Genomic DNA, 26,706 nt, shown 5'->3' on the forward strand with positions numbered 1-26,706 from the left:
TGAAGGCAGCCAAAAATTGGCTTCAAGATAGATCTAAACAGCAGAATCCATGCAAACTTTTGACCAAATAGCCATCAATACATGTTATATAGAGTATATAGCCATCCATCCATTTTCTGCCGCTTATTCCCTTTGGGGTCGCGGTGGGCGCTGGTGCCTATCTCAGCTACAATCGGGCGGAAGGCGGGGTACACCCTGGACAAGTCGCCACCTCATCGCAGATAGAGTATACATTCTTTGAAAATAGAAACAAAATCATGATAACTTCCACTGCAAAAAATAAAAAAAATATGTTTTTTATTTATTTATTTAAGTTGGCCAAAACTATTGATCCCCTGAACCCGGATGTACACTACATAAGCTATGGCTATAAAGATGCAGGCACTGTGTAAAGATAATAATGTGGTCTATAAGGGGCATACAACCCTCCAGGAAGAAAGAAAGATGAGGCTCTATTAGAGTCATATCATATTTAAAAATACTTTTTGAGGCAAAGGTAAAACATCCGACACAAAAAAGTCCAAATATCGAGCACAATCATGAGTGGGGTTTGAATTTGGACGATTCTGATTCAGGTTCCCAACGATTCTTGATACCGATTATTTCAAGAGGCTTCATGTCCAATGCACAATTTTTTTGCGCTCTTATGAACGCACATCCAGGAAAGCACTTCAGGGAGCGCACCAAGCGGCTGCAATCAATCACCAGCAATCAGCGCACCTGCAATTGATCAGAGGACCGCCTTCATAAGCCTGCACAACCTGCTATCCCAGACCAGAACGTCGCTACCTGTCCTGTACAGTAAGTCAAACGTGTCTTGCTCTATGATATGCTCTCTCTCTGTGTTTCTCCCTCTTTGTGTTTGATTGGTCCCGTGTGCCCCTTGTCGTATCTTGCGGCAACCCTTTGTTCCCACGTGATGAGCTGTGTGTCTCGTCTTCCCCTGTGTTCCCCTCTGGTTCCCTGGTTGCCTCTTGGATCTCGACCTCCCGCCTGGATATGGACCTTTTGATGCCTTTCAATCGCCCCCGACTTCCTGCCTGTCTCTCGGATCTATGTGCCTGCCTTTCCCTTTTGGACATGCCTCTCGCTCAACACTCACGGTAACACTAAGCAATTCATTCCCACACATAGTCACACACCATACACTGTTGGAATTAGTCATACTCCATCCCCTTGTTTGTTTAATATTATTATTCGTTATTTATATATATATATATATATATATATATATATATATATAGAGAGAGAGAGAGAGAGCATATATATACATAAATAAAGCTTAATACTACTTAATACTACACCCCTGTTGTTTGTGCTTTCTCCTCCTCCTGTACACATAACACTTCAAGTAGTATATGCTGGTGAAACTAAAAATGTTAGAATATTGTGCTCCAGTTCATTCATGTCAGCAATTTAACTTCAAATGTGAAACTAATATGTTATATAAACTCATTGCACGCAAAGTAAGATACAGTGTATTAAGCCTTTATTTGCTATAATTTTGATAATGTGGCTCATTTTTATTTTATTTTCAATTTGAGGTTTTCATAAGCTGTAAGCCATACTCATCAAAATTATATCAAAAAGAAGTCTTAAAAAACTTGAGTTGCATTGTATGTCATATATGAGTTTCACCTTGTAAATATATTAGTAGAATAAACAAACCTTTGCATGATATTCACCAGTAAATGTTATGAAGTTTCTTTCCATAGGAGTAGACTTTCGCACAAATTTCAATTTATTTTTGAAAACCTCATGAAAAATACATTTACACATAACATTTGTTTGTGTGTTAGAGATTGGGACGTTGCAATCAGGTTTAATGCTGCCAATTCCGATATCGAAATCAATAAAGGAAATTGCCCGATGGCCTTGCGATGAAGTGGCGACATGTCCAGGGTGTACCCCGCCTTCCTCCCGAATGCAGCTGAGATAGGCTCCAGCATCCCCTGCGACGCCATTAGGGACAAGCAGTAGAAATGGATGGATGGAAGGAAATTGCCCGATATCGAATGATTGAAATCGTCCGGTACCGGGTACTGATGTATGTATGTACTAAATGTATAACTGTAGTTTTTTCAAATGTATTTACGGTGAGTGTTACTGACAGTACAACAATATAAACAAAATATTTAAACTAGTTCCGTATTGTCTTTCATTGCATGCAATTGTTGGAGCCCAACTAAGTCAATAGTAAACAATAACTAAACAAAAAGAATAACTACTAGGGCTGCGAATCTTTGGGTGTCCCACGATTCCATTCAATATCGATTCTTGGGGTCACGATTCGATGATATATTGATTTTTTCGATTCAACGCGGTTCTCGATTCAAAAACGATATTTTTCCGATTCAAAACGATTGTGTATTCATTCAATACATAGGATTTCAGCAGGATCTACCCCAGTCTGCTGACATGCTAGCAGAGTAGTAGATTTAAAAAAAAACGTTTATAATTGTAAAGGACAATGTTTTATCAACTGATTGCAATAATGTAAATTTGTTTTAACTATTAAACGAACCAAAAATCGATATATATTTTTATAAATGTCTAATGATAATGTAAATGAGGGATATTTAATCACTGCTATGCTGAAATTATAACTAATATTGATACTGTTGTTGATAATCATTTTTGTTTCACTACTTTTGGTTTGTTCTGTGTCGTGTTTGTGTCTCCTCTCAATTGCTCTGTTTATTGCAGTTCTGAGTGTTGCTGGGTCAGGTTGGGTTTTGGAATTGGATTGCATTGTTATGGTATTGCTGTGTAGTGGTTTGCTGGATTAATACTTTTTTTATTTTTTTTAATCGATTTAAAAAAAAAGAGAATCGATTCTGAATCGCACAACGTATTCGACGAATCGATTTTTTCCCACACCCCTAATAACTACCCATTGAAATTTTTTGTTTTTTACCCTCTAACTCCTCCTATTGTCCAGGTAATAATTTCCAGAATTTGTAAACATTAACAAAAACAACAAGAAAAAGATTTTGGACATACAAACTTGTCGATCTAATCACTCTCGTAACAATCATTGCTATCAACACTACTGATTGATGGATCGATCAGCCTTTCTCTTACGCGTATGTTTGGCAGAGTCCAAAAGTTGTTCTTCTTTTATTGACTCTCTCGATTCCTTAAATCCACTTATTAATTTCGTGTTAATAATTGTTTAGGTTTTGCTGTAACGCACCTCCATCTACACTTCTTAAAGTTTGTTAAGCATCAACCACCTGCTCAGTGGGCTTGTGATTAAAGTGTCCGCCCTGAGACTGAAAGTTCTCGAGTTCAAACCCTGGCCGAGTCATACCAACGACTATAAAAATGGGACCCATTGGCACTCAGCATCAAGGGTTTGAATTGGGGGTTAAATCACCAAATTGATTCCTGAGCACGGCCACCGCTGCTGCTCGCTTCTCCCCTCACCTCCCAGGGGGTGAACATGGGAATGGGTCAAATGCAAAGGATAATTCCACCACACCTAGTGTGTGTGTGACTATCCTTGGGACTTTAACTTTAACTTTCTCTGGTTATTTAGTGGATAGCTTAGCGATTAGCTTGCTAACTCCTGCTTGCTTTTTCTCTGTGTGTAAGATGTTTAGCCTCGTCCAGTGATAATAATACAAAATGTAGTTTATTCCCCTCAATGGAGGATTATAGACTTAGGAGAGAGGCTCTGCATGATGTGTGGGGATACAATTAGCTGCTAGCCACCTCTGTGGTAAGTACTGCTCGTATTCCGACAAGTTATTTCTTCACGGAAGTGAAAACCAGTGGTGGTCAACCAAGCTCAGAAGGGCCTATATATTCCTGCAAAAAGCAGATATTTGCAAACAATCCAACTGTGTAATGGAATACATCCCTATACTTTATCAAAAAAAAGATTTGTTGAGTGATAAAGGATTATTTGTCGGCGGAGTTCCCAAACATACATGTATCAAACGCTTGTGTGCTCCAGACGCCATTCTAAACGACTAAACAGATGAAAACATGGAAAAGCATGGAGTTCTACAACTGCTTTGTGTGTGACTGACTCAAGGACATTGCTTTCAAGACTCACCCGGATGAATAAGTGTGGTTTTTGATCAGGTAAGGATGCATTTCATGATTTAACTTGCCGTCTACTGATGTTTGTTGCTGTTGCAAGCGCCGTTTACGAGTAACGTGTTTTCCCCGTCTTCATCAAAATATAACAATAGATGTCAACTAGGGCAGGGCGATATGGCCTTTTATTAATATCTCAATGCCTGGAGCGACACTGCAGCCATCAGCGTCAGGTGCATACACCACACACCTGCACTCAATCATTACATCTTCTGCTGCAGCATAAAAAGGGCGAGGGAGGAACAATCGTGGCAGAAGTAGGCGAGGAAACCACGGCAACCAAAGACCACGAGCACAACGAGCGAGACCCAGAGCGAGATGAGCCCCCGCAGCAGACGCAGACACCAGACACCGAAAGGTGTGCCGGGACCGGCAGGACGAGCCCGCGCACTAAAAAGTGGCGCGACCGAATGGCCAGAAAACGGGATTATTGAGATAATAAATCAGAGTCAAACCTGTTACGATGGGTCTTGTACCGAGTGTCACTGCAACCCACACCAAGACGGCAAGAGATCCGTCACATCTACATTAAAACATTCTTATTCATACTTCATTAATATATGCTCATTTTAAACGTTCATGCAGAGAGGGAAATCACAACTAAGTAAATTTTTCCAAAACTGTATTTATGAAACAGTTATTAAGCAGTGGCACAAACATTCATGTCATTTCAAAACAGAAAGTGCAAGATTGTCAGAGACATTTTAAAACAAGCTTCTGGTGCACTTTTGTGCATGATGTCACTAAGATGACATATCAAAACAACATTAAATTAAAGTGCACTTTTTGTGCAGTACGCCACTACAATAGTTTAAAACAAATAAAGTGCACTTTTGTGCATGATGTCCCACAAGATATTTCAATAAGTGTCTCATAAAAATGGGCTGCATATCAAATAGTATATGTCCCATGGTGTTGCATTTTTTGAGTGTGGCACCGAACAAAGATGTTAACATGCACAGTTTGAAGCACTTTTCATTCTCCAGCGGGTGACTATTCAAATGATGCTACAAATTAGCAGTGCTGCTACTTTTTGTAGCAACGCTTTTGCCGCATAAATGTTCAACATATTCCCGCTTGAAGTCAAACCACCGCCAGACGTAATTCTTCCTCCATTTATTACCAAATTTGCACCTTCTTTCTCTCGTATTACCACTCGCACCACACCGTTAGCATCACAGCTAATGTTACTATGTCGCTACCTCTCTGCTCGGGGAGGGCGTGTGATGTGCACACGTGAGGTATGAAAGATTCTGCGCTTATTTTAAGTCTGTGAGACGGAGAGACAAGAAAGAGGGAGAAACGCATGCAGTTTAATGCCCGCAGCTAAAAGCAACTGCGTGAGAACGTATACCATTACGCCTGTACTGGCTCACCTGCACTGGCTTCCTGTGCACTTAAGATGTGACTTTAAGGTTTTACTACTTACGTATAAAATACTACACGGTCTAGCTCCATCCTATCTTGCCGATTGTATTGTACCATATGTCCCGGCAAGAAATCTGCGTTCAAAAGACTCGGGCTTATTAGTGATTCCTAAAGCCCAAAAAAAGTCTGCGGGCTATAGAGTGTTTTCCGTTGGGGCTCCAGTACTCTGGAATGCCCTCCCGGTAACAGTTCGAGATGCTACCTCAGTAGAAGCATTTAAGTCTCACCTTAAAACTCATTTGTATACTCTAGCCCAGGGGTCAGGAACCTTTTTGGCTGAGAGAGCCATATAAGCCAAATATTTTAAAAAGTATTTCCGTGAGAGCCATACAACTTTTTTTTTTTTTTAACACTGAATAGAACTATATGCGTGCATTTTTAAGAAAGACCAACATTTTTAGAGTATAATAAGTCTCGTATTCTTTTTAATAACGTTGTTATTCTGAGGGTAGCCAAAAATAAATAAAATACTTCTTACCATAATTGCAACTTCTTGAACAGGTGCGGTAGAAACCGGATGGATGGATGAAAATGCATGAGAATGTTTTATATTTTGAACGTTATTTTTGATACTGTGATTACCAGCGGATTCATTCATTACTTATCGTGTTAAGCAATGTCAGCTAAAATTTATCTGAGAGCCAGGTGCAGTCATTAAAAGAGCCACATCTGGCTCTAGAGCCGTAGGTTCCCTACCCCTGCTCTAACCTTTAAATAGACCTCCCTTTTAGACCAGTTGATCTGCCGCTTCTTTTCTTTTTCTCCTCTGTCCCCCCCTCCATTGTGGAGGGGGTCCGGTCCGATGACCATGGATGAAGTACTGGCTGTCCAGAGTCGAGACCCAGGGTGGACAGCTCGTCGGGACCCAGGATGGACCGCTCGCCTGTGTATCGGTTGCTGCTGATCCGCCTCCGCTTGGGATGGTTTCATGTGGACGGGACTCTCGATGCTGTCTTGGATCCGCTTTGAACTGAACTCTCGCGGCTGTGTTGGAGCCACTATGGATTGAACTTTCACAGTATCATGTTAAACCCGCTCGACATCCATTGCTTTCGGTCCCCTAGAGGGGGGGGGCGGTTGCCCACACTTGAGGTCCTCTCCAAGGTTTCTCATAGTCATCATTGTCACTGGCGTCCCACTGGGTGTGAATTCTCCCTGCCCACTGAGTGTGAGTTTTTCTTGCCCTTATGTGGGTTCTTCCGAGGATGTCATAGTCGTAAAGGTTTGTACAGTCCTTTGAGACATTTGTGATTTAGGGCTATATAAATAAACATTGATTGATTGATACTTAAATATCACGATACAGTCATGTTCTGCATCTCACAAAGACAAAACCGCGATATATCGCCCAGCCCTAATGTCAACATTGTGTATGTGCTGAAAGACATGATGTCTGCACAACGGAAATAGGAATCGTTGAAAAATGTAAATGTAGGAGCTCGATCCTAGATTCTCGATTCCAAATCCTCATGATGAGTGAGTAAATGACTTGAAGACTTTGACCGGCCTTGGGAAAAAATATCAGACTAAGCCATAACAGACAGACCAAGGGAATAAAGCAGCTGCGAGTTGTCAGTAAATGAATGAAATGATAGGCAACTAAAAGGACAATGAATGATTAAGACGGTCTAAAAGAAATGTATTGCATGGACTAAAAAAAGATGTATTTTAAATCCTTTAATTCTCCGATCTCATTAGGGGAACTTCATCTTGCGTGCGTCCCCCACATGTTCTCTATCCTTCGGTCGCTTTCTTTCCAACTGTTTCTTTTCTGCAGCTTCCAGCTAATCACTTTTCCCAGCTGCCGTCTCTATTTCACCGAGGGAAAGAACTCCTCCAACATCCGAAAGCACTGCTCTTTTCTGCTCTGCTTCCTTCCCTGCATTATTCGCAATGGAGGGCTCAAACCTCCCTGGCTCTAATCTCCCTCTAATTAGCTGCGGGGCCAAGCCGAGTTGGGATGTTCCTGCCACGGTGGTCAGGGAAAAGACAATTTTTAAATACTCTTTTGTCCATGGTTTCGTTGACTGATGCCAAGGTTCAGGTCTAAAGCTACAGGGACATCAGTACATAATTAGTACGTGAGAGGGTCTACAAGACCTGGGCGGCCAGAAAGCTCCACTGCACTATGTGAGGGTTTCTTTACGACAAATACTTTAGCTTAAACTACATTTTACAGCTGGAGAAAAGAGGGCTCTTCTCTGGAGTTGAAGCTAAAAAAAAAATGGTTACGATGCACAGCTGGCCAAAAAAAAAACAAAGACCATAACCTGGATTTAAGTAAGCAAACAGGGATTGCTAAAGTGTCCCAGGGAATGTCGTCACAAGGGTTGGGTAAAGAATTTGGCAGTTTTAAGGGTACCCACTGAAGTCCGTTGGTACAACCGGGTACCGATTTACGTCAAATCAAACGGTTTTATGGCCGGGAAACAAGCAGTCAATCACTCAAGGTGGACTCAGTTGGACTGCCTCTCGTTAACGGTACAATTTTCCATGCCAACAAAGCAAGAAAAAGGCCCCTTAAAAGTATAGTAAGGCTCCACCGTTTAAAATGCGCTACCTCGATGTTAATTCATACTGGATTTGCCATAGTCATGCGACCAATTGGCATTGCCGATTTTACATGGCAATTTCAACACCTTTTAATTGGATATTCAAAACTACAACTAAGAAACACGTTACAATCAAAAAGCTAGTATGTAATAAATACAATTCTTACAGTACATACACTTTGTAGTGCTCAACAAAAGACAAATGGCACATTCAACTTAATGGCAAAGACTACTTCCTGGGCAGGCAACACACTGGAGTCTATACACTACCTGCATGTAAAGTCTGCTGTATAATACAGTACAGTATAGTATTTGCAAATGAGACACAGGAGTGTAAGACAAAAAAAACAACCTAACCAACACAGCTCAGTGTTAAATATTAAAGGGGAACATTATCACAATTTCAAAAGGGTTAAAAACAATAAAAATCAGTTCCCAGTGGCTTGTTTTATTTTTCTAAGTTTTTTCAAAATTTTACACCTCCCGTAATATCCCTAAAAAAAGCTTTAAAGTTCTTGATTTTCGCTATTTGCGATGCGACTGTCCATTTCCCTGTGACGTCATATAGTGCTGCCAATACAAACAACATGGCGGTTACCACAGCAAGATATAGCGACATCAGCTCGGATTCAGACTCGGATTTCAGCGGCTTAAGCGATTCAACAGATTACGCATGTATTGAAACAGATGGTCGGAGTATGGAGGCAGATAGCGAAAACGAAATTGAAGAAGATATACCTAATGAAGTGGCCCATAACATGGCTGCCTTATTAGCATCGCCGGTAAAATGTGCAGACCAAACGATCAGGACTTTTGCATCTTGTGACACTGGAGCAAGTTAAATCCGTCGATTGGTAAGTGTTTGTTTCGCATTAAATGTGGGTATCTAGTTTCAAATGTACATACAGCTAGCGTAAATAGCATGTTAGCATGGATTAGCGTAGCATGTTAGCATCGATTAGCTGGGAGTCATGCCGCGACCAAATATGTCTGATTAGCACATAAGTCAACAGCATCAACAAAACTCACCTTGGTGATTTCGTTGACTTAATCGTTGCAAATGCATATGCAGGTTATCCATACATCTCTGTGCCATGTCTGTCTTAGCATCGCCGGTCAAATGTGCAGACACTCTGGCAAATTCAATGGGTATCTGGCGGCAGATTTCTTGCCAGTGGTGCAACTTGAATCCCTCCCTGTTAGTGTTGTTACACCCTCCGACAACACACTGACGAGGCATGGTGTCTCCAAGGTTCCAAAAAATAATCAAAAAAACGGAAAATAACCGAGCTGAGACCCGGTGTTTGTAATGTGAAAATGAATATGGCGGGTGTGTTACCTCGGTGACGTCACGTTCTGACGTCATCGCTAAAAGACCGATAAACAGAAAGGCGTTTAATTTGCCAAAATTCGCCCATTTAGAGTTCGGAAATCGGTTAAAAAAATACATGGTCTTTTTTCTGCAACATCGAGGTATATATTGACACTTGCATAGGTTTGGTGATAATGTTCCCCTTTAAATAAAAACATTCTTTTATTTAAATGAACATTTATTAACACATTTGAACACACACAAAAGTACCGAAAATAATAGTGTTGAGTACCGGTATCCATTCCCAGTACTATATCAATTCAAATATCAAATGTACCCATCCGTAGACGTTACCTTAACATATCGTAGTTTTCCAAATTACAAGCTGCTAGTGTTTTCCTACGCTTTGCACCTTGTGGCTTATAAAACACCACGGCTGATTTATGGATTTACATCACTAACGGCCATAATGTTTTGGATTCAAACTAGTAGTTTTCATGTAAGTTGACTGAGACACTGAAAAAGTGTGTTATTGTTTGTGCTATAGCAGCATATTTTGGATGGGTTCGCTCACTGCAGGTGCTGCCTGTTGAAAGTGTACTTCCTGTTTCTGCTTTGAACCGGGAGTAAAACCGTCCATAGCGTTTCTGCTCGAAAGGATTCTTCAACACTCCGAGCAACGTTTGTAAGTTTCACAATATAACTAAAGCAATTCATACTTACTAAACCGTCTCATGTGTGATGCCTGTAGGACTGTTTTCATGCATATTTGTACGTGCTATTGGGCACGTACAAATATGGCAGCTAACGTAGTTAGCATTAGTAAATATGCTAAAAAGTTTACTAGTGTCTTGTGTTAGTATTATTAATTTACAATAGCAATTTTTTTGTATTGTTTCAGTTTCGTAAATTCATCAAAATGTCATCGTGGAGTTATTTAGTCTATTTAGCTTATTGGAGAGCAATGACTTGAACAATGACTTCTGTTTTGTTTGATAAACCGTTTTACTGCCGAGTGACTGGTACTGTTTGGAAACAACTAAGGTTAATAAACATTTACATATATTTTGTACCGGTTTATATCTGCGGCTTATGGTCCGGTGAGGATGATTCATTTAAAAAATGTTATCTCTTCAAAAATTTGGTGACTGTGGCTTAAATACCGGTGCGTTCTACAGCCCGGAAATTTACGGTACTGAATGACCAGGTTATTTTATCAATAGACTTTTTTCGTCCTTGACGGTAAGGGCATATTCCAAAATTGCAAAGGCAGGATCCATTCGGCTCAAACTATAAAAGAGTGGTTCAGGGATCATACACCACATAGTCCAGACCTGAACCCAAATGAGAATCTTGGGATTTTTTTTGGTGTGTATCGCGCACCATCAATATGGTGGAGAAAAATGAATGCAAATGTGGTCAGAATTAAATTGTGACATTGCAGAAGGTCAATACAAGTGCCAGTACAAGATTTTTTTTTTTTTAAGACACATGGCACGATTGTTTTTTTGACAAAGTAAAATAATGAGTAGTACAACAGATACAAATACCAAAATCAGACAAAAACAGTAACACAAAAAAACAAAACCCAGTTTGTATTACACGGGTGCCAGGCCTTAAATTGTGGTCTAAATAAGGTGTGGATAATTGCCCATACTCAGAATCATAGGCACAATATCTATTTGTCAATTTGTAACAAAGCAACTAGTGAACAGATGCGCGCTCAAGTATTTTATTTTATTTTTTACTTTTCCCCCCCCAGAGGTCTACTGAATGATTTTGGTCATTTCTGCTGCCAAGTACAAAAGCATGATGGTGTTTGTCAAAAATGGTATTTACGAACTATATCATGGTCATACCGACTCCCTTGAAAGTGTAGCCGGGTGGAACATGTGATGATGAACTGAAAGAGAGAATACAAATCTTTACTTTTACTTTCCACCGTAAGAGTCCGCTTACACTGGGACTAAGTCATATGGTACTAAGCAGGTGGTTGCACACCTATGGGTTTGGAGTGGATACTTACAGATAATAAAACTAATAATAATGGATTAGATTTATATAACGCTTTTTTACACACTCAAAGGGCTTCACAGAGAACTGAGATCATTAATTAACTCCACATTCACACATGGTGGTGGTAAGCTACATTTGTTGACACGTTTTGGATGAAATCCAGTCAGACAGCCATGTTTAAGATTATTTAGCCTTGGCAGATGTTGGCATAGTTTCATCAATACACCTTTACATTGTTGACAAAAATCTATGACATCTGTCACAAAAACAATTCATTTTGTGAAAAATAGTATGTGACGTCATCGCTCGTGTTTTCCGAAATGGAGTGAACTGTTACGCCGGTTCGGCATCGTGGTACCGGGTTCGATTCCCTCGAGGATCCGTCGAATGAAGAACACAACAAAGGTAGGATCTAACAAATTTATTAACAAAAAGTGAGCTCTGAACAAAAACACTGGAGCTAATAAAAAGTGAAACAGAAGACACTAGCGTGTAAGCTAGGAAATATAAAGAACTAAGACTTGGCACGATGGCACAAAAAGTAAAAACAAAGATGAGCTAAAGTTGACAATAAGGTGGCTTAGCTAATGAGCTAGCGAGAAAAACATACCTGACGTTACTTGTTGCATGTGAGCAAATTAGAGTCCCAGAAAGAATAAACAGAAGAGGCTGGCTTATAAAAGAGGGTGATTAGCTGAAGCAGGTGTGCGGACCGAGTGTAGCAGGTGAACTAATGAGTAACCATAGTGATGGACAAAACAGGAAATAAACGGGTCAGACGGAGAATGAAACAAAGATGGAAAAATAAACAACGTGAAGATCCAAGTCACGGATCGCAACATGAACGAGTGAAAACAGCAAAACTATGGGAACGCTTCAACCCAAACATGTAACCTAAGAGATATAACTTGCTCAATTTACAAAGCAGAGCTTACCTTTCATGCCAGTAGGTCTGTGATGCAGGACTATTAAAAGCAGAGGGATGTCAGACATCTGGAAGATGTGGTGTCTGACTCCTCGATAAGATAGTTAGCTTATTAGCTAGCTAGCTAAGTTATGTGAAACATAGCTTTGACTATCATTTTAGCTATTGATTGATTGAAATTGATTGAAACTTTTATTAGTAGATTGCACAGTTCAGTACATATTCCGTACAATTGACCACTAAATGGTAACACCCGAATAAGTTTTTCAACTTGCTTAAGTCGGGGTCCACGTTAATCAATTCATGGTACATGGTATTCATGCTAAAGTCCGCTAACTAAAATTTGTCTATACACCTGTGTTCCATGTTTCTAAGCACACCAAAATCAAAACATTTTATTTTTAAAGGCCTACTAAAATGATATTTTCTTATTCAAACGGGGATAGCAGGTCCATTCTATGTGTCATACTTTATCATTTAGCGATATTGCCATATTTTTGCTGAAAGGATTTAGTAGAGAACATCCACGATAAAGTTTGCAACTTTCGGTGCTAAGAGAAATGCCCTGCCTCTACCGGAAGTCGCAGACGATGACGTCACACGTTGATGGCTCCTCACATATTCACATTGTTTTTAATGGGAGCCTCCAACAAAAAGTGCTATTCGGACCGAAAAAACAAAAATTTCCCCATTAATTTGAGCGAGGATGAAAGATTTGTGTTTGAGGATATTGATAGCGACGGACTAGAAAAAAAAAAAAAAAACGCGATTGCATTGGGACGGATTCCAATGTTTTTAGACACATTTACTAGGTTAATTCTGGGAAATCTTTCCATTGTGTTGCTAGTGTTTTAGTGAGTTAAATAGTACCTGATAGTCAGAAGGGTGTCTCCACGGGTGTTTTGACGCGCAGTGTCTCAGGGAATTCGACGGCAGCGATGGACGGCACAAGCTCAGCTTTTCTCCGGTAAGAACTGACTTTTTAACCACAATTTTCTCACTGGAACCTGCTGGTTGACATGTGGTTGGGATCCATGTTGGCTTGACCGCGCTCTGATCCAGAGGAAAGTTTCACCTCCAGGAATTTTAAACAAGGAATCACCGTGTGTTTGTGTGGCTAAAGGCTAAAGCTTCCCAACTCCATCTTTCTACTGTGACTTCTCCAATATTAATTTAACAAATTGCAAAAGATTCAGCAACACAGATGTCCAAAATACTGTATAATTATGCCGTTAAAGCAGACAACTTTTAGCTGTGTGTGTGTGTGCGCATCGCTCATACTTCCAAAAAACCTGTGACGTCTTGCGTACATGTCATCATTACACGACGTTTCGAAGACGAAACTCCCGGGACATTTTAAAATTGTAATTTAGTAAACTAAAAAGGCCGTATTGGCATGTGTTGCAATGTTAATATTTCATCATTGATATATAAACTATCAGACTGCGTGGTGGGTAGTAGTGGGTTTCAGTAGGCCTTTAAGGAAACTAGATAGCTTTTTAAAATTTTCTCTCTAGCGCCACCCTTAAAATGAGTAAAAATTTGCCTCCTCCACAAAAATCGCTGGCGACGTCCGGCATGACAGGACGAACAGAAAGGTCTCAAGAACCCATAACTGAAAACTAACAGAATGTCTGCCATTTCGTCATACTTTAACAAAACTCTTCGTATGGACTTTGACCAAATATGTGTCGGTTCAAAGGACAGATACTAAACATATAGGCGATGATTAATTTGCCTACACCAAAAATGCGGGTGTGGCATGGCGCCAAACTTAGAGCTGATAGTTTGCCACAAAACACACAACGTTAATAACTCAGCTCCACAAATTCAGATCTTCATCCTAACTAGCAGAATCAATGATCGGTCAGTACTTGTTCATATCTATCCGTAGCGGGCGGAAAACTGCCCTTTGCCATCACCAATCTGTCATTTCTGCGCTTAAACTGATCAGACACAGATAGTAAACCGATGGATGATGATAAATTGGCAATGACAGTTATCTGCGAGTTAGGATGTGGGCGTTGCATTGTGCCAAACTTTGATCTGATGTTCGCCACAAAACACAAACTGTTAATCACTCGGCTCCATAAATCAGATCTTGGACCTAAATTGTACTCATGATGATGATGGCAATTTGAAGTGGCCTATGGGTCAGTGTCCATTCCTACCTATTCATAGTGGGCGAAGCCTGGTGTTAACAACTGCACCTTGCAACAAATCAACCAACTGCCTTTACTTCACTTGATCTGTTCTTCTTTCAAACTGACACAAGGCCTTAAAGGGGAACATTATCACCAGAACTATGTAAGCGTCAATATATACCTTGATCTTGCAGAAAAAAGACCATATATTTTTTTAACCGATTTTCGAACGATAAATGGGTGAATTTTGGCGAATTAAACGCCTTTCTATTTATCGCACTCGGAGCGATGACGTCAGAACGTGACGTCACATAGGTAATAAAGCCGCCATTCTCTCAAACACATTACAAACACTGGGTCTCAGCTCTGTTATTTTCCGTTTTTTTGACTGTTTTCCGTACTTTGTAGACATTATGCCTCGTCGGTGTGTCGTCGGAGGGTGTAACAACACTAACAGGGAGGGATTCAATTTGCACCACTGGCCCAAAGATGCAAAAGTGGCAAGAAATTGGACGAAATTTGTTCAAAATACGAGGGTGTGGGGAAAGCCGACTAAATTGTCGGTCGTTTGTTCCGCACACTTTACCGACGAAAGCTATGCTACTACAGAGATGGCAAGATTGTGTGGATATCCTGTGACACTCAAAGCAGATGCATTTCCAACGATAAAGTCAAATACATTTTTGCCAGACCCCCATTGAATGTGCCAGAGTGTCTGCATATTTTACCAAAAATGCTAAGGCAGACATGGCACAGAGATGTATGGATATCCTGTAGATGCATTTCCAACAATAAAGTCAACGAAATCACAAAGGTGAGTTTTGTTGATGTTATTGACTCATGTGCTAATTAGACATATTTGGTCGCGACATGACTGGCAGCTAATCGATGCTAACATGCTATTTAGGCTAGCTGTATGTACATTTGTAGCTATATTTGCATCCAGCGTTCCCCTCCACCCACATTTAAGTCCTGATCGTTTGGTCTGCACATTTTACCGGCGATGCTAAGGCAGACCTGGCCGAATAACGTCAATAGCTATTGCTCAATAGCTTCAGTTTCTTCTTCAATTTCGTTTTCGCTATCTGCCTCCAAACTCCAACCATCCGTTTCAATACATGCGTAATCCGTTGAATCGCTTAAGCCGCTGAAATCCAAGTCTGAATCCGAGCTAATGTCGCTATATCTTGCTGTGCTATCCGCCATTTGTTTGTATTGGCAGCACTGGATGACGTCACAGGAAAATGGACGGTGGCTTCACAGATAGCGAAAATCAGGCACTTTAAAGCTTTTTTTCGGGATATTCCGGGATGGGTAAAATTTGGAAAAAAACTTCGAAAAATAAAATAAGCCACTGGGAACTGATTTTTATTGGTTTTAACCCTTCTGAAATTGTGACAATGTTCCCCTTTAAGGTCGGGGTCTGACTCTGCATAATTTAGTTTTTATTGCTGCTATTTTGACTGTCCTTTGATTACATAAAACCAAAGACTGGGTTTATTAGCACTTTGCCTTTCTTTTCTTTTAAATTGACAAAAGCGCAGTAGTTAATTTTATTTTTGTAGCAGCCCATTGAGCAGCACAGTTATAGTATAAAAAAGCAGTGTTGGCATTAACGCACTTTTTGTATCTTTTTACGCATTGAATTCAGAAAGGACGCAAAATTTCAGAAGTTTATACATGGGATTATTTTAAACATTCCATGTATATCTGAAAGAAGGGTATTCTTAATCAACAACCAAACATTTCACACTAAGGGTGGCAGTATAAACATGTGCCACATTGTGAAACCACAATAAACAACAATGACAAACACATTTCGGGTGAATATTTGCACTGCAACACAACATAAACACAACATAACAAATACCCAGAATTCCCTGCAATACCAACTCTTTTTTTACCGATTACGGTGCGTTTCGTTTACCGTATCTTCGAGATTATAAGGTTGCGCTTAACCATCTCAATACTTATGAAGTATTGGAAGGAGTGAAAATGGTCTTTCATTGAAGATGTCAAGAAAAATCGTCATTCTGTATTATCATAGCCAATTTTAATGATAATATTGATTTTAAACATCCCATTTATATCTGAAAGAACGGCATACTTACTCAACAGCCATACATGTCACACCAAGGGTGGCAGTATAAATGACACCAACACTGCCATAAACATGTGCCATATTGTGAAACCACACTAAACAACAATGAAAAATACATTTCAGGAGAATATTTGCATCGCAACACAACATAAACACAACCTAACAAATACCCAGAATTCCCTGCAGTACCAATTTATCCGGGCTGCTACACTATTTTATTTGGTATAGGGTGTAATTATAAGTGTGACCAGTAGATGGCTATCAAACAGAAGAGATAAGTCTCAAGTAAACAACACCAACATTTTAAATGTTCCATTGAAAAGAGAACATTACACACAGCGCTCAAAAATCTATCAAAATGTTTTAGGAGTGAATGTTTTAGTGCCACTTACTTTTATCTGTCAGTAAACTTGCCATTAAGGCGCTAAAATATACCGGTGTAGTGAGTTTGTGACGTCTAGCTGGCATCGTGGTGAATAGTTGTTCTCTCGTGGGTGCAGCGGAGGATGGAACACCGCATGAGGGTAAGGATAATGATTTATAAACACACTAAAAAACAGACTAAGAACCAAAGACACTGGCACAAAGGCATTAACAAAATCCAACAGAACTAGCGTGGGAGCTAGAATGAACAAAAAGCGATAGTATGTAAAGTAGGGACAAGCAAACAAGCAAAATAGCATGGAAGCTAATCGAAAAAACAAAAGTCTTTTGCCACAATGCGGGAATGCGACGTCATCTGTTGCGTGTAGCAAATTAAAGTCCGAGGACGAAAGGCAAACAAAGACAGGCATATATAGGGGCAGAAATCATCAGGGGCAGGTGCTCGTGATCAACAACAAGAAACAGGTGACACTAAATGCGTAACTAGCCCACTGAAACAAAACAGGAAGTGCCACCAGGAACTAAAGACGTCAAATACAAAACAGGCTGTGATAACAATACAGAAACACAACAGAACATGACATGATCCAAGTCACCCAAGGAACTTTATCTATATTATTGGTCGACTTCAAAGTAATGCACATTCCGGTAGAGTTTCTTAAATTTTGGTTCGCTAAAAGTTTAATCGATTACAAATACCGCATTTGTTTTGTTTTGTGTTATTTTTTAATGAATGAAATAACGTTTATGACAACCTTTTTCCAAAACACAATATAGAATGTGAGCTATAACAGGATAATGCATACATTTATCATTTGTTTTCAAAACGGTTACAAAAAAGGGTGACCCCATTTTTATGACTTGATGGGGTCCGTGGGACCCCATTTCTGAAGATTCCTAATACCAACACTGAATAAGTATTTCTGAATGAAGTCATCATTGTTGTTAGTCAGCACATGCCTAAAATATTTCAAGCTGAAACTTAAAAACCGGTGGCTAAATTAGAGCCACTGAATAGGAGAGTCGACTAATCGTTAAGACTGTTGATGATTGTGATATCAAAACAGTCGTAATTTGCAGCCTTGATACAGTCTTTTCTTATTCTTGCAAGTGGCATTTGATTTTAAAGTATCTTACCTGTGTGTTGTGCAGCCGTGTCTACTCTGGTGACTGTGCTGATGATGTGGAGCTCCTGGAAAAGTGCAACACCGCCAGGAGCCCTTAGGTCAGAAGCCGGGAGACTGTGTCGTTTCAGTCCAGTGATGGTTATCCTGGGTTCGCTTGGCTGCAGCACCATCACGACCGCCTCTATGTCAGGGATGGTGATGCAAGTGTCCTCACCGAAGCACCTGCAGGAAAAGAAAAACACTGCACTAGTGATAGGAGAAAATATTGTAGCAACGCTTCTTATGGTTATTTCTCGATCAAGAATCTAAACCTGCTCAGTGGCCTTGTGGTTAGAGCAGGGGTCACCAACCTTTTTGAAACCAAGAGCTACTTCTTGGGTACTGATTAATGCGAAGGGCTACCAGTTTGATACATACTGAAATGAATTGTCCGCAATAGCCAATTTGCTCAATTTACCTTTAATAAATAAATATATATATATATATATATCAATCAATCAATCAATCAATGTTTACTTATATAGCCCTAAATCACTAGTGTCTCAAAGGGCTGCACAAACCACCACAACATCGCAGCCCTAATATATATATAAATATATATATATATATATATATATATATATATATATATATATATATATACACATATACATATACATATACATATATATATATATATATATATATATATATATATATATATATATATATATATATATATATAAATGTGTATTTATGTCTATCATTCCGTTGTACATTTTTTTTCCTTTAACGGAAGGTTTTTTTGTAGAGAATAAATGATGAAAAAAAAACACTTAATTGAACGGTTTAAAAGAGGAGAAAACATTAAAAAAAGGACAATTAAATTTTGAAACATAATTTGTCTGTAATTTTGACTCTTTAAAATTCAAAATTCAACTGGAAAAGATTAAGAGAAAAACTAGCTAATTTGAATCTTTTTGAAAAAATGAAAAAAATAATTAATGGAACATCATTATTAATTTTTCATGATTAAGATTAATTTTAGAATTTTGATGACATGTTTTAAATAGGTTAAAATCCAATCTGCACTTTGTTAGAATATAAAACAAATTGGAACAAGCTATATTTCTAACAAAGACAAATCATTATTTCTTCTAGATTTTCCAGAACAAAATTTTTAAAAGAAATTCAAAAGACTTTGAAATAAGATTTAAATTGGAATCTACAGATTTTCTCGATTTGCCAAAATATTTTGGGGAATTTTAATCATAATAAGTTTGAAGAAACATTTCACGAATATTCTTTGTTGAAAAAACAGAAGCTAAAATGAAGAATTAAATTAAAATGTATTTATTATTATTTACAACAACAAAAAAATACTTGAACATTGATTTAAATTGTCAGGAAAGAAGAGGAAGGAATTTAAAAGGTAAAAAGGTATATGTGTTTAAAAATCCTAAAATCATTTTTAAGGTTGTATTTTTTCTCTAAAATTGTCTTTCTGAAAGTTATAAGAAGCAAAGTAAAAAATATAATTTATGGGACGGCGTGGCGTAGTGGGAGAATGGCCGTGCGCAACCCGAGGGTCCCTGGTTCAAATCCCACCTAGTACCAACTTCGTCACATCCGTTGTGTCCTGAGCAAGACACTTCACCCTTGCTCCTGATGGGTGCTGGTTGGCGCCTTGCATGGCAGCTCCCTCCATCAGTGTGTGAATGTGTGTGTGAATGGGTAAATGTGGAAGTAGTGTCAAAGCGCTTTGAGTACCTTGAAGGTAGAAAAAGCGCTATACAAGTACAACCCATTTATTTTATTCATTTAATTTAAACAAGTGAAGACCAAGTCTTTAAAATATTTTCTTGGATTTTCAAATTCTATTTGAGTTTTGTCTCTCTTAGAATGAAAAATGTCGAGCAAAGCGAGACCAGCTTGCTAGTAAATAAATAAAATTGAAAAAATAGAGGCAGCTCACTGGTAAGTGCTGCTATTTGAGCTATTTTTAGAACAGGCCAGTGAGCGACTCATCTGGTCCTTACGGGCTATCGCGTTGGTGACCCCCGGGTTAGAGTGTACGCCCTGAGACTGGAAGGTCGTGAGTTCAAACCCAGGCCGAGTCATACCCAAGACTATAAAAATGAGACCCATTGCCTCCTTGCTTGGCACTCAGCATCAAGGTTTGGAATTGGGGGTTAAATCACCAAAATGATTCCAGAGCGGGGTGCACGCTGCTGCTCACTGCTCCCCTCACTTCCCAGGAGCTGAACATGGGGATGGGTCAAAAGCACAGGATAATTTCACCACACCTGGTGTGTGTGACTACCGTTGGGACTTGAACTTAACTTTAAAATGTTCCTAAAATATTTAGTGACCACAATGAAGATTTTTTAGTACATTTTTGTTATGAATTGGTTTTTGTTTGCCCCACTTTTTGCATACAGTCTGAGTTATATATAGCATGATCAAACATTGCATGTAACAAATTAGTTTGTTTGCCATGGAATCGAGTGCCCAGCCAACACGTTGTAATTGGTTAAAATAAACCACCGTTAGACCAAATAAAGTACAGCATTATAATAAAAGTGGTTGGAGTGTCCACCCTGAGATCGGTAGGTAGTGAGGTCACACCCCGGCCGGGTCATACCAAAGACTATAAAAAGGGGACCCATTACCTCCCTACTTGGCACTCATGACTGAGCATTTCATTTTTGTTCACAATTAGCCCGTTTACCTGTGGGATGTTTCAAATAATTGTTTGATGAGCATTCCTCAACTTTTTCAGTCTTTTTTGCGACTTGTGCCAGCTTTTTTGAAACAGGTTGCAGGCATCAAATTCCAAATGAGCTAATATTTGCAAAGAATAACAAAGTTTACCAGTTTGAACATCAAATATCTTGTCTTTGCAGTCTATTCAATTTAATAAAAGTTGAAAAGGATTTGCAAATCATTGTATTCTGTTTTTATTTACCATTTACACAACGTGCCAACATCGCTGGTTTTGTAAATATACATTAAACAAAAGAAGAACGTGACTTTAAAGCACAGTGCTGGGAAGAAATATCAATCAATCAATTCAAGTTTATTTATATATATGCACAAGCCACAACGACATCCTCGGCTAAGATCCACCATCAGGGCAAGAAAAGAGCTCAACCCAATGGGATGACAATGAGAAACCTTGGAGGGGACCGCAGATGTCGGGACCCCCTCCTGGGCGACCAGTGCAATGGATGTCGAGTGGATCTAGCATAATACTGTGAGAGTCCAGTCCATAGTGTATCTAACATAATAGTGTGAACAAAGTAGTGGATGATATTTTTTGAAGTAAAGAAAGAAGTCATCAAAAACATGAAAGAGTGTAGCAGTTGGAGTGTGTAGCACTGCTAGTCTGCGCCATAATGACACAGAATGAGTCTAACGCCAGCCAAACATGGTAAAATATAGAAATAGCAGACCATTATCCATGAAATTCTGAAGAAGCCACGGATATTTCTTACAATACGTTGCGATCCGCTCCTCGGATCTTCACAGTTTGTTGTTTTGTTTATCTCTCTGTATGACTCCTCATTTCCTGTTTGCTTTGTCACCATGGTAGCTTATTAGTTCACCTGCCCCTCGTTTCCGATGCACACCTGTTTCTATTTTGATTACTGCCTTATTTAAGCTCGCCCCTTTTCGTCATTCATTGTCGGACTCTAGTTTGCTTTCACGCAACTGCTGACGACTTGTTTTTTCATGCTCTATCTCGCTAGCTTCCACGCTAAGATTTATTTTATTCCTAGCTTTCGTGCTAGTTGGTTTGTTTTTGCCTTTTTGTGCCTTCGTGCCAAGTATAGTGTTTCTGTTCATATTCCTAGCCTCCATGCTAGCGCCATTTGTTTACCTTTTTTTATTAGCACCAGTGTTTTTGTTCTAGCCTCTTTTCAGTTTAATAAATCCTCTATTTCCAAACCTTTTGCTGTGTTCTGGAGGACCATAATTATGCCACACAAGCCTCACACAATATTTCTTATCTAAAAGTTGTTTCTTGTTTTTAAAAGGCATGTTGCATGTTAAAAACGTGCTTTTTAATGTGTACTAATTAAATTAATATAAATGTATTTCAATAGACAATTGTTGATTTGAGATACACGTATTTTGAAATAAGAGATCCTAGATAGAACCAATTGAGCTCGTAAGTTGCGGTACTATATTTGAATATTGCAACAAAATCTGGGTTAATTCACATTACCACCAAGAGTTAGAATAGTTCACTCGCCACTTCTGTTGCTTTTTAGAAAACCAGGCTCAGCACAAACTATGAAACATTTCAGCAGGTCGCAAAGCTGCCCAAGTCTAGCAGGAGCTCTTAAACACATAACAACCCCGCCGCGAACTACAGTTGGCCCAAGTTGCACCCGAGTGTGCAGTTATTTAGGGTGTAAATACTTTCTGCAGTGGTCAAGCAGGAGCCTCGTACAACAGCTGTGTGCCTGCTGTGTGTTTCACTAGCGCATCGCTGCAGGCCAGGGTGTGATATCGCATCATCGTGCTTAACCGAGAAGCATGCACTGACCACCTGAAACAGCTCCCACTGCGGACAGTAAATCCTCTAAAATACTAGAGTAAAGAAAATGGGTGCAGACTAAAAAGTATGTTTTCTTTTACAGCAGGAGTGTACTTCTGATGGAAACAAGTTCACACCCAGTGTTTCAGAATGTGAAAACTCCTTAAAAGTTTGCCTGTCATATAGATGGAAATGTTATATTTGTCTCTGAATCCTCCAGTCAGTCGACTGACTGACTCTTCATTTGAAACCAAAACAAGCTTGAGGGGTTCATGTAATCTCATTTTCCCTTTCTCGAGGCACTGGCTAAGTCTGTGTGTGTGTGTCTGTGTGTTTGTTTGTGTTCAGGCACAAAGCCATGTCTGCGGGATGTACAGTGATGCGATGAGTTGGATGCTGCGTGGGCCAACAGAGCTGAAACATAAACTTGGAGGTGGTCCAACTTAATTATAAAGAAATATGACAAGAGAGCCTGACAGGGACAGTTACAAAGCTTGGGATTAGTTTGTTTACTTTGCAGTTATTAGGAATCGGTTAAAACAAATATAATCGGATGTGTTATTTATTTGCGTAGGTTTATACTGTTTGAAGGAAAGGGCAGCAGGGGAAGTGTTGATGTTGGAAAGCTCTCACAGTAGAAGTAATTGAGTGAAGGATAATCTGCTGCCTGCTGGTTGGAATAAGTGAAACAACACTTTAAATGGTGCGTTGTCGTTATTATCAGCATTATTACACATTTTCTGCTGTAAACAAGCAGCACATAATGTACATTGCAATGCTTTCCAACACCCTGCAACAAGCACATTATTAGACAGTTTAAGTGACACTAAGCTGAAAATGGAGGGCAGAAGGAATAAAGAGCAGCGGACCCGAAAATCCAGTGTCGGAACGTAGTTCACTCTCCGTAGTAAGCATCGCTTCCCTCCGCGTACTTGCTCTCCGTGCTTTCCCCATACTTGCCAACCTTGAGACCTCCGATTTCGGGAGGTGGGGGTTGGGGGTGGGAGGCGTGGTCGGCGGTGGGGCGGAGGGCGTGGTTAAGAGGGGAGGAGTATATTTACAGCTGATGTGTGCGCAGTTGTGGACTGCACTTTATAAAGTAGATGTTATTGTCACATATGCATGACTGATTGATTGATTGAAACTTTTATTAGTAGATTGCACAGTACAGCACATATTCCGTACAATTGACCACTAAATGGTAACACCGCAAAACATTTTTCAAGTTGTTTAAGTCGGGGTCCACGTTTATCAATTCATGTTACACATATGTGTAACATGAATTGTTATGTTATGTCCCTGTTATGTGTTACATAACAGGGACGGCTTGGCGCAGTGGGGAGAGTGGCCGTACGCAACCCGAGCGTCCCTGGTTCAATTCCCACCTAGTACCAACCTCGTCACGTCCGTTGTGTCCTGAGCAAGACACTTCACCCTTGCTCCTGATGGGTGCTGGTTGGCACCTTGCATGGCAGCTCCCTCCATCAGTGTGTGAATGTGTGTGTGAATGGGTAAATGTGGAAGTAGTGTCAAAGCGCTTTGAGTACCTTGAAGGTAGAAATGTGCTATACAAGTACAACCCATTTATCATTTATATATACTATCAGCATAATACAATCATCACACAAGTTAATCATCATAGTATATACATTGAACTATTTACAATCCCTAGGGGTGGGATGAGGAGCTTTGGTTGATATCAGTACTTCAGTCATCAACAATTGCATCAACAGAGAAATGGACATTGAAACAGTGTAGGTCTTACTTAGTAGGATATGTACAACGAGCAGAGAACATAGTGTTCAGATAGCATAAGAACAAGTATATACATTAGAAATACATTTGATTATTTACATTTGGTTATTTACAATCCGGGGAGACTGGATGTGGAGGGGGGAGGATTAGTAAAGGGTTGAAGTTGCCTGGAGGTGTTGTGGTGCATGTACAGTGGATGGCAGTATTGTCCTGTTTAAGAGTGTCACATGCTGTTTACGGCAAATGAACTGCCTTACGGTAGGTAAACGTGACTGCTGTTGTTGTCATGTTGTGTGTTGTTACTGCGCTGGGAGGACATTAATGAAACTGCCTAACAATAAACCCACATAAGAAACCAAGAACTCGCCCTTGATCATTCTAAGTTATAATGTCATTGGGCAGACACGCTTTCAGACATGTCACTCAGGTCCTCATGGAGCTGGAGGGGGCGTGGCCTCCAGCTACGCCTGAATTTCGGTAGATTTTCAGGAGAAAATTTGTCCCGGGAGGTTTTCGGGAGAGGCGCTAAATTTCAGGAGTCCCCCGGAAAATCCGGGAGGGTTGGCAAGTATAGCTTTCCCTGTGTCTTATGTACTCTGTGTTCTCCGCAATGTTCCCTCTGTTTCTCGTGATCGAGCGGTGTGCCTTGACTTCCCCTCGGATTCTGGACTGCCTCCCTCGATCCTCTAACCCCGCTTGGACACGGACCTCGTCGCCTCTCTCCAGCCCCCGACATTTCGCTTGCCCACGGACTGCCTTCTTGCCTTACCCCTTTGGTCTGACGAAGGATTTATCCAACACGCACATACAACCAGCTCTGGTAACGTTTACATTGTTAATTCTACACATCGTCTTGCACCATTCACTTAGAGTAGCATACACACCCCAACTATTCATCAGAATCAATAAACCTATTGAACTGATCCCTGCCGTTGTGTTGTCTTCTTCCCCCGCCGCATGTAACACCATCCATTGAAATCCCTTTAATTGGTGCTTGGTACCCCCAATATAACCACAAGTGTAACATGTAACAAATACAATAGAATACATCAAATACCCTTAGAGTAATTGTATTGAGTAATGTAAAAAAAATTGAACAGCATTTATCCCGGAGACTTGGTTTCTATGACGGTAGTCCCCAAGCACAACTACCGGTCCGTGACGCATTTGCTACCAGGCCTCACAGAAACATTATTTCATAAACAACCATTTTTTCTCCAACAACTGTCCCACAAAGTGCACTAACAACTTTGTTCATAGATGTATTGTAACACCATATGTGTGAATGTGTGTGAATGGGTGAATGTGGAAATAGTGCCAAAGCGCTTTGAGTATTTTGAAGGTAGAAAAGCACTAAACAAAATAATTTTTTAATTTTTTTTTTAACATTTTTGGCTGACTCATAGTGCTTCAGTATCAATCAATCAATCAAAGTTTATTCATCTAGCCCTAAATCACAAGTGTCTCAAAGGGCTGCACAAGCCACGACGACATCCTTGGCTCAGATCCCAGTATTGTGCAGACTTGCAGTGATAAGCCCGAGTTTCTTCACCAAATTGTCCACATCAAGTCATGTTTTTTATGATATTTAATTCAACAAATATCGTCCGTTTATTTGTCTCAGCACTGTCCTTTACACTCACATTTTTCCTGTCCATGGTTGAAGAAGAACAGGGCAGCATGGTGACGTGTTGGATAATGCTCGTGCCTCACACTGAGGAGACCCTGAGTTCGATTACTCGGATTAGGGGTATTTCTGTGAGGAGTTAGCATGCTCTCCCTGTGACTATGTGGGTTAAAGTTAAAAATGTTAAAGTCCCAATGATTCTCACACACACACTAGGTGTGGTGAAATTTGTCCTCTGTATTTGACCCAGCCCCTTGATCACCCCCTGGGAGGTGAGGGGAGCAGTGGCGGTGCCGCGCCCGGGAATCATTTTTGGTGATTTAACCCCCAATTCCAACCCTTGATGCTGAGTGCCAAGCAGGGAGGCAATGGGTCCCATTTTTTTTATAGTCTTTGGTATGACTCGGCCGGGGTTTGAACTCACAACATACCATTCTCAGGGCGGAGACTCTAACCACTAGCCCACTGAGTAGGTACTAGGCCACTGAGTAAGTTCTCTCTGGGTACTCTGGCTACATTCCACCTCCAAAGACATGCACCGGGGGATAGTTGATTGGCAACACTAAAATTGGCCCTAATTTGTTTTATGGTGAACTCCTGGCAAACTCAACTGCCAGTATGTTTCCGTAAATTGGAAGAAATCTGGATATTCCACCTGCAATCGTGGACCGCATAATACGAATAAATCAGTCAGAAAAATTTC

The 26,706-nt window shown here is 40.0% G+C and overlaps 1 protein-coding gene across 1 annotated transcript in view; it reads right to left on the reverse strand.

The window, feature by feature from the left end:
* The window catches only part of LOC133564517 (calsyntenin-2-like), a 700,915-nt gene that overhangs the window by 41,173 nt on the left and 633,036 nt on the right, over window positions 1-26,706 (reverse strand). The window contains exon 12 of the mRNA XM_061918874.1: window positions 18,107-18,318. Within this exon, the coding sequence (XP_061774858.1) occupies window positions 18,107-18,318 (212 nt within the window). The remainder of the gene's footprint in view (window positions 1-18,106; window positions 18,319-26,706) is intronic.

This window comes from Nerophis ophidion, linkage group LG13, assembly GCF_033978795.1.
Source record: "Nerophis ophidion isolate RoL-2023_Sa linkage group LG13, RoL_Noph_v1.0, whole genome shotgun sequence".
In the NCBI taxonomy this organism is placed as follows: Eukaryota; Metazoa; Chordata; class Actinopteri; order Syngnathiformes; family Syngnathidae; genus Nerophis; species Nerophis ophidion.